The 9383-nt window shown below is 43.2% G+C and overlaps 1 protein-coding gene across 1 annotated transcript in view; it reads left to right on the top strand.

The window, feature by feature from the left end:
* The window catches only part of wdr7 (WD repeat domain 7), a 142562-nt gene extending 134764 nt beyond the window's left edge, over positions 1 to 7798 (top strand). The window contains exons 29-30 of the mRNA XM_079256537.1: positions 1916 to 2020; positions 5650 to 7798. Of these exons, the coding sequence (XP_079112663.1) occupies positions 1916 to 2020; positions 5650 to 5853 (309 nt within the window). The 3' untranslated portion in view covers positions 5854 to 7798. The remainder of the gene's footprint in view (positions 1 to 1915; positions 2021 to 5649) is intronic.
* The last annotated feature ends 1585 nt before the right edge of the window (positions 7799 to 9383 follow it).

The following is a 9383-nucleotide window of genomic DNA, read 5'->3' as shown; positions in this document are numbered from 1 at the left end:
GTCCTTCTATCTCTGTCCATCTGCATGTCCGTCTATCTCTGTCCATCTGCATGTCCTTCTATCTCTGTCCATCTGCATGTCCGTCTATCTCCGTCCATCTGCGTGTCCTTCTATCTCCGTCCATCTGCGTGTCCTTCTATCTCCGTCTATCTGCGTGTCCGTCTATCTGCGTGTCCTTCTATCTCCGTCCATCTGCGTGTCCGTCTATCTCCGTCCATCTGCGTGTCCTTCTATCTCCGTCCATCTGCGTGTCCTTCTATCTCCGTCCATCTGCGTGTCCGTCTATCTCCGTCCATCTGCGTGTCCGTCTATCTCCGTCCATCTGCGTGTCCTTCTATCTCCGTCCATCTGCGTGTCCTTCTATCTCCGTCCATCTGCGTGTCCTTCTATCTCCGTCCATCTGCGTGTCCGTCTATCTCCGTCCATCTGCGTGTCCGTCTATCTCCGTCCATCTGCGTGTCCTTCTATCTCCGTCCATCTGCGTGTCCGTCTATCTCCGTCCATCTGCGTGTCCTTCTATCTCCGTCCATCTGCGTGTCCTTCTATCTCCGTCCATCTGCGTGTCCGTCTATCTCCGTCCATCTGCGTGTCCTTCTATCTCCGTCCATCTGCGTGTCCTTCTATCTCCGTCCATCTGCGTGTCCGTCTATCTCCGTCCATCTGCGTGTCCTTCTATCTCCGTCCATCTGCGTGTCCTTCTATCTCTGTCCATCTGCGTGTCCTTCTATCTCCGTTCATCTGCGTGTCCTTCTATCTCCGTCCATCTGCGTGTCCTTCTATCTCCGTCCATCTGCGTGTCCTTCTATCTCCGTCCATCTGCGTGTCCGTCTATCTGCGTGTCCGTCTATCTCTGTCCATCTGCGTGTCCGTCCATCTGCGTGTCCGTCTGTCTGCGTGTCCATCTTCTGCGTTATAGTAGTTCAGATGACTACAGCAAAGAGAACCTGCAGTCAGCCTCCTGCCTCACATAAAGGCTCCAGAGTCCGATCTGATTGCTTTTTATTCCGTTTTTATTTTCGTGTAAAAACTTGGTAAATGGAGAAGAAACAATCACCTGTTTTTATTTTCCGTTTTGTTTCAAGAAATTAAAATGAAAAATTTGTGGACTTTTTTTTTTCTTTTTCATTTTCTTTTGTTTCAAATGATAATTAGAGAAAAACACAGACCTATAAGATAAATGTGAGAAATGTTTTTAGAACGACATGTTAACTAAAGAACCCTGGAGGCCAGGAAGTGATATTTTATGGTTTATTGTATTGATGCTGTTATTATGTATTCGTTTGAGTCAAGCCAATTTTCTTGTCAGAAACAAAACACCAAGTTGCAAGTGGTTTCTGCAAGTTAGGCTGTTTTCTTTTTTTTTATTTATTTATTTTGATAAGGCAGAGGAGAGATCAGTATCGTTAGAAATAGAATTCTCTTTTATTAAAAATAAGCCCAGCTGGTTGATGAAGGACTTCATGCTGTTAGTCGTTTCAGCTGGATACTCGTTTTGTTGCAGGCTTTGACCCAGTCCGGATTTTTGTCTCCGACACATCTGTTTCTCATTTTTAAAGGTAGAAAAATGTTGAACGCAAAAAAATCTTGTAAAGATCTAGAAGTAATGTTCGTCTGACCATCCAGAAGTCCTGCATCACCTCGGTGAAGGACGAGGTTACCACTACTTCATTCCCACGGGAAAAGAGACACCTTCCCTCTGCAGAGAGGAGGAACTAAGACACATCTGGAGGTCATAAAGTTCTTGCTTTGTGATCCAAATCTGGTCGTCTCAGATATTTAATTACTGAAGTTTTTCCTCCTCATCTCAGTGATGTAACACAAAGCCTTTCATCTCATTGGTTGACCCATTTTTCCCAGTTTTTATTAATTTGCTACTCTGGGTTTTTAAACTGTCCTCCATCTTTTTCTTTCCTAGAACATCCACGGCCACAAAGGTCCTATCACCGCCGTGTCATTCGCCCCAGACGGCCGTTACCTAGCAACCTACTCAAACGCTGACAGCCACATATCCTTCTGGCAGGTAAGACGGACGCTTTCTAATCAAACCTGCTTTCACAATGTCTTTTTTTAAAAGTCTTGATTATGTTAAAGCTAGAGAAAAGACTTCAACACGTTGATGACGATGAATTTATGACAAATATGTTTGTGTTTAAAAAGTTAACAGATTTATTTGCAATTTGCTTCCAAACAAGGTGGAACGCTTGTCAGTTCACAATTTCCTGGTACACTGATGCAGACGTCAGACTTCGGCTAATAATTGGAGCAACTTTGGTGCTAGCTAGTTTTCAGAGCCTTGTAGCGACTCTTTTTCCAAAATGTCCCTAGCGACAAGTCTCGCTACTCTCACTGAGCCAGCGGGATGTGGATGAAAAGCAAATACTGTGTAGAAAAGATGTTCAGAACCTCTGTGACATCACCTGTAGGTTTCTGAAGAGCAAACCTGAAGCTCGGCGGGCGGTTCACCCGGTCGCCATCTTGGCAGCGTCACGGCTGTTGTCTCTCTGAGAAAATAGAAAAATAGGCAAAGAGGAGGAGCTGAGAGGGGAGCTGTGAGTGGGGGTGGATGATTGACGCCATCAAACTCTCAGCTGCCTGGTGCTAACAGCTAACCTCGCTAACCTGGCACTAACAGATGCTAACCAGCTAACAATGGTTAGCATTGGGCTTAAGTTAGCTAAGTTAGCTTAAGTTAGCCCACCAAATACTGCAGCTGTGCTAAACACTGCCTTCTTGCTGGATATCAGATACCTGTCAGTCAAAATGACACACCCACAATTATGCTGAATTTCTGATTTCAGTAACACTCCCCTTAACACACACACACACACACACACACATATACACACACACACACACATATACACACACACACAGTTGTCAGATGTTTAGGTTTTAATTAAACCAAACAGAGCCTTGGTGACGTCACCATGAGGCCAAGATGTCCCATAATTGTCTTTATCCTGGACAATGGCACCATTTTTTTAAATCTAATATTAGTTTTCTTTTTTTTAGTGTTTTTCTTTAGTTTAATTTAAACACACCAAAAATAAATCTACGACGTATACAACATAAACAAGGAGACAAAAAGTCATATGATAAACACACTCCCCTCAACACACACTTTTTATCTCTTCCCGAACTGCTACTTTAAATGAAAGGTCTTTACAACCTCTGACATGGCTGTGTGGACACACACACACACACACACACACACACACACACACACACACACTAATGGCATTACTGTAAGCGTAAACCACTGCTGGTGTGCCGGCAAGACGGCTGCTGTGGTAATTAGCTGGCAGACGCTTTGACGGTGTGTGTGTGTGTGTGTGTGTGTGTGTGTGTGTGTGTGTGTGTGTGTGTGTGTGTGTGTGTGTGTGTGTGTGTGTGTGTGTGTGTGTGTGTGTGTGTTGGGGGGAACATTTTTGTCTCAGGAAACGATAGGGTTTCTACTTGCTAGGTTTTTTTTTACCCCCTGCACGTGGACATGCTTTTACACACACACACACACACACACACACACACACACACACACACACACACACACGCACGCATACACACATATACACCCACACACACACAGAGGCAGGAGGCTGTATTTAGTCTTCATGTTGTCAGAGGCCTTGTGGGTTAAACCGTCGCAGCTTCAGCATCTCGTCACTAATGAAACTAAAGATCATCAAACTTTTAGAAATAAAGTTAGACTCTACGTGAGGACACCGCAGAGTCTATATGGAATTTATTCCAAATGTCGTTCAGTCAAACATTTTGTGAACATGGGACACATCAACTAGTCTGTTAACATCTGGTTTTAGAGGCTACAATGTCTGGTCGGTTGCGTAGATATAGACTTGCGTGGTGTCAACTCCAGAGTCCAGAATCTCAGCCTAAAGCAGAATAAAACCGTTTCTACGACACCAAACACAGTTAAGAAACAAAAAAGCAAAAATATGCAAACCTAATGGCATGTAGCTGGAATGTGGACGGACAAACAACACCCACAGACAGACACATTATGAGCTGTTTTTCCATCAGTTTTTCGCAAAAGCAATATTTTAAAGAGTTTAAGAAAAAAAATGCAATTTGTGTTTCCGGCGACATATTTTTCCCTCCTTACTGCTGATGATTGGTGAGATGGAAGTACATCTGGTAACTTCAGATCGCATGTTTAAAATGAGAATCGATCGTGCAGATCGGCCGGTCGAGGCCGATCGTTGGCTCCAAGAAACTCCCACCTATATTTTATGGTCATACATTATGACCGAATTACCAGAAAAAAAGCTTTTAAATAGCATGTTGCAGGTTGGAAACCCCTTAAATCAGTATGTAGAAAAATATTGTTGGAACCAATAGGCGTTTCCATTACACCTAGAACTGCGCAAAAACTAATAATCGTAAGAAAAAACCCTAATGGAAATGCCTGCATTTTGAAAAAAGTTAAGTATCACAAAAATGTTTTTATGCTCTCATGAGGTGGTTTTTCAGACATTTCTATGTAGAAATGTATTGCAAATTTTAATGGAAATACTTATTTTGCATTTACGTGTCCCCGGACGGGAGGTCGTGACTCGTTCATTTCTGGTAAAGATGGCCGGTGTGGAACAAATACCCGTGAATTTCAGAGTTTTAGAAAAGAAAATGAGGACAAAAGCTTCAGAAAGCCATAGCAAATTCTCCGCAGTAAGTAGAAAACCCCAAAATAACGCTACGTGGCTACCTAGCATAAGTCACAATTTTCAGAAAACCTTGTGAGAGAAACAAGATTTTAAAAGACGCGCTAAACACTTCCATAAAAACACCCGCAAATCACAACTGTTTTGTCGAAACTGTAAAATATTACTTTTATTTTGTGAAAAAATGTAATGGAATCGCTGCTAATGTTGTATAAAAATACACACATTAATTCACTATTTTGGCTTTTTAAGTAGTGTTTGTAATTGCGTCTAAAACTGTACGACAGAAAGTGACGTAAAAAAGAGACGTGGGCTGTAAAAAGCACCCAGTTGCAAAAAGCGCAGTAACAGCATCTCACCTGTAGATGGCGTGTATTTATTATTACCCTTTAAAAGGAATGAATAGAGAATAAACATCAGAAACTACTCCAAAAGTCCAAATAGTCTATAAGTGTGTTTTTTCAACATTAGTTACAACAATATTTTTCTAAATACTGATTTAAGGCGGATTTTAACCTGCAACAGGCTCTTTAAAGGCGAACTACGTAACTTTCTGACCTTAAAACTTGGCATTCCTGACGTGTTCGATGACACAGTGACATCTATAATGGGTATTTCTGGAGCTGCTGCTGCCCAGCGGCGTCCCAAGGTTGAGAAACCGACACGATACAACTTTTACATCTTTGACATGACGTTTCGCTTTGCGGTATAATAAAGAACTAGCTGAACGTTGCTGATTCAGCAAAGAAACGCAGGAAGATTAAAAGAGAGAAAGAGACAAAACAAGAGTCGTGGTAACATCATGTTCTGCTGGCTGGAGAGAGCTAACAGGTCAGGTAGGATGATGGAAGCTGGATTTACCATCGATGGCGGCGCTGATGGAAATGCTCTGTTGGGTGTCCACCGTCGTCATGGCGACGCATCGAACCGTAGTAATTCCTTGGACTTGACCTGTTTTGTTGGTCGTCCTCAGATGAACACCAGCCTGCTGGGCAGCATCGGCATGCTGAACTCGGCTCCTCAGCTCCGCTGCATCAAGACCTATCAGGTTCCTCCGGTCCAGCCGGCGTCGCCCGGGTCCCAGAACCACCTGAAGCTGGCCCGCCTCATCTGGACCTCCAACCGCAACGTCATCCTGATGGCCCACGACGGCAAGGAGCACCGCTTCATGGTGTAAAGCCGGTCTGCAGCTGAGCCCCGCTCCTGTTCCTGCAGCTGGGTCGGTCATTAGCTACATGTTGACTGAACGTGTCGAGCAGAACGAAGAACCCGGCTCAGGTCCAGGTCTGGTTTTATCTGTGTCAGTAAATTAGCTTTGTACATAGAAGTCGTGTTATGGAATCTGTTTACATCATGATTTGTTTATGTTTGTGTTTTTTTTTATTCGTTTAAACGTCATCATTCCTATTTATTTCCTGGTTTTGTTGGATGTCACACGTCTCCTCCTGACTCCTCTGGTTTTTAGTCGGCTTCTGCTCTGACCTGGAGCGTCTCACCGTTAAACGTTTCAGTGTTTGCTGCTGCGTAGGCGTCCCCCGACCTCTGCAGGACCACCACACACTCTTCACATTTCAAGCTGCTTAAATGTGTGTGTTTGCTCTCACTCCCCTCACACCTCCGAAGCTTTTCCCTCCACTCGGCGCTCCACGCCGACGTGTTTGCACCCGAGTGTATTCTCACCGTTAAACACACATTCTCACCTCAGTCTGTTGGTCCTGAAAGCACCATCCCTCAGAAGTCCTTCAGAAGCTACGATTCACCTCAGACACATTTCTATCGCTTTGATTGGGCACATTGGAGGTGATTGAGCTAAACTGGATAATTAAACTGGTTCTACTGGAACCAGTCACATCTGAGCATGGGACCTTTCAGTTTAACTGGTTTGGTTCCCATTAAATGTTTGAATTTGGTCATTTTTCTCCTCATTCTCTAAACTTTGAACACGTTTTCCACCATCATCTGTTGCATTTGCTTCGCCAGCCGTGCACGTGTGCGGTGCACGTCCCAGCAGTGTGATGTTTGTCGTCTGCATGATGTGGTTTGTGCCTGCCGCTCTGACTCCGTCTTCAGTCCATTTAAAATCCTTTTTTTTTTTTTTTTTTTTGCATTTTTCTGTGGTTTTAAGACAAAAAAAAGCCAAATTTATTTCAGAAAAGTTTTAAAAACGTCTTATTATAAAATAGTAAAAGTACATGAAGATTTAGTTTGTTGATGCAAAGTGTGAGTTTTTGCTGTTTCATCTCCTAAAAGCTGCTTCAATCCTGCAGGAATCTGCCTCCAAGCCTGGACCTTCCTTCTTTCCCACGTTAATCTTTTAGTGTTCAGAGTTTTATGCAGAGAAACATTTAGAGGAATATAAATATATATGAAATATGATGTTTATGAGTGATAGTTTCAGGTTTTTGTGACGTGTTTGAGGAGTTTCGCTCTGAAGCATCCTTTCGCTGCTTCTCTCCGTCCTTTCCCCTCCGTCTGCTGTCAGTTTCATTAGTGCTGTCAGAAAGCTTCTAACACCGTTACACACCTGTAAACCCGAGCGTGTCAAAGCTTTTCACAAGTTCTGCCGCCACTCAGAAAATAGGAAATAAATTTAAAAAAAGCCTCCATCTGGTCCGGGGGATTTTTGAAACCACTCAGAGAAGCTCGTCAAGTCTGGCGTGCCCTGACAGCTCTGAGATCTTAATCCTCCGTCTTCACTCTTAACAGTTTGAAGAAATCTGTTTTTGGCAGCCTCTCGGGGGAGGAAGGGTGAGAAAAAACGAAGAAGGCCGAGAGGAAAAGCTGAAGAGTGAGTAACTAGTGAGGAGGATCGGGTTATCCGAGCAGAAAAAAACAGCTTGTGTGGATCCCTTGCTCCAGAACAACACGCATTTACAGATATTTTACTTTTTTAAAAGTTTATTTTAGGCTCTATTTTTTTTTTCTGTTTCCTCTGAAAGGTGAACAGACACCTCCGCTTCCCCACCATAAAGCCGCTTCACGCCGTCTGGTTGTCATGGTTCCCAGTAACCTCCGTCTAGATATTGAAGAGTGTGTGAAGTGATGCATGTACATGAGCTTCCCTTGATGTGAAATCGACGTATAAACGTGTTTAAGATGTGTTGACTTTGTGTCCAATAAAGACATAAACGAGTTTGTGTCCGATGTCTGGTTTTCATTCCGGGTTGGTTCAGTTTCATTCAGCTCATCGTAAACCAGTTATAATCCAATCCACTTTATTTATAAAGCACATTTTAAAAACAGAATGTCCCCAAACTGCTGCTCAAAGTTGAAAAACACAAAATAAAAATAACATTAAATTTATTAATGTCATTGAAATAATAAAAACAGGTAAAACAATGAAAAATAAATAAATGCCCAATAAAATAATTAAAAGGAACAATAAAACAAATAAAAGACACAGAGGACCACACAACTCACACAGTGTTAAAAGCCAAAGAATAAAAGTGGGCCTTTAGACGAGACTTAAAGCCCTCCACTGTGGAGGCAGCTCAGACATGGAGGGGCAGAGCCTTCCGGAGTCTCGGACCGACTACGGACCCTGTCCCCTCTAGTCTTAAGTCTCGTCTTAGAAACCACAAGCTGGGACTGACCCTGACACCTCACGGTGCGACCTGGGGTGTAATGTATTGAGGGGCCAGTCCATTTAAAGCTTTAAAACCAAACAATAAGATCTTAAAATCAATTCTAAAACATCCAGGCAGCCAGTGGAGAGAAGCTAAAGTCGGCGTGATGTGTTCATGTTTTCTGGTACCAGTCAAAAGTCGTGCAGCAGAATTCTGGACTAACTGGGAGCGTGAAAGGGCGTGTTGGCCGATACCTGCATAGAAACCGTTGCAGTAGTCCCGTCGAGAAGAAATAAAAGCGTAAACTTGTTCCAGAACATGAAAAGATAAGACAGGTTTCACTTTTGATAAAAGACGAAGGTGATAAAAATTTGATTTTAAAATGGCATTGACCTGTTTATCAAGCTTAAAATCACCGTCCATTGTGACGCCAAGGCTGGTGACCTTGGGACGCACAAAATTTTGAAGCAGTCCCAAGTCGACAGGGGAGTTTCCCAACAGCAGGTTCTCCGTCTTTTCCTCATTTAGTTTCAAAAAGTTTTGAGCTAACCAGGCCTTGACGTCACCAAGACAATTGAGTAAGGGTGTCAGGAGGCAGCAATTGCCTTTGGAGATTGATATGTACATTTGGCAATCATCAGCATAAAAGTGAAATGACATACCATGCTTTTTGAAGATTTCCCCGAGTGGGAGGAGATATATGGCAAAAAGAAATGGTCCTAGAATAGAACCCTGGGGGACTCCACAGCGCAGAGGAGCAGAAGATAAGGAGGATTCCCCCACTCTGACCAAAAACGACCTCCCACTCACTTATAAACCAGTAAAACCCATTAGAGCACAGGTGTCAAACTCCAATCCTCGAGGGCCGCTATCCTGCTGGTTTGTCTTGTCTCCCTGCTCCAACACACCTGAACTAATACATGAACAGGTTGACAAGAAGCTGTTGAATCTGTTTAGTTTGAACCAGGTGTGTTGGAGCAGGGAAACAACAAAAGCCTGTCGGATTCTGGCCTCAAGGACTGGAGTTTGACCCCCCTGCAGGTAGTCCACGTTAGTCCAGTTTATAGTAACTGTTTAAATAAAGAATTTATTTCAGCAAAAATGGATCAGATTTCCTCCGAATCGTAGCCGGTTGCAACCG

This window comes from Telmatherina bonti, assembly GCF_933228915.1.
Source record: "Telmatherina bonti genome assembly, chromosome: 17".
Classification (NCBI taxonomy): domain Eukaryota; kingdom Metazoa; phylum Chordata; class Actinopteri; order Atheriniformes; family Telmatherinidae; genus Telmatherina; species Telmatherina bonti.
The sequence above is the reverse complement of the archived record's forward strand: the minus strand, read 5'-3'. Positions and strand labels throughout refer to the sequence as shown.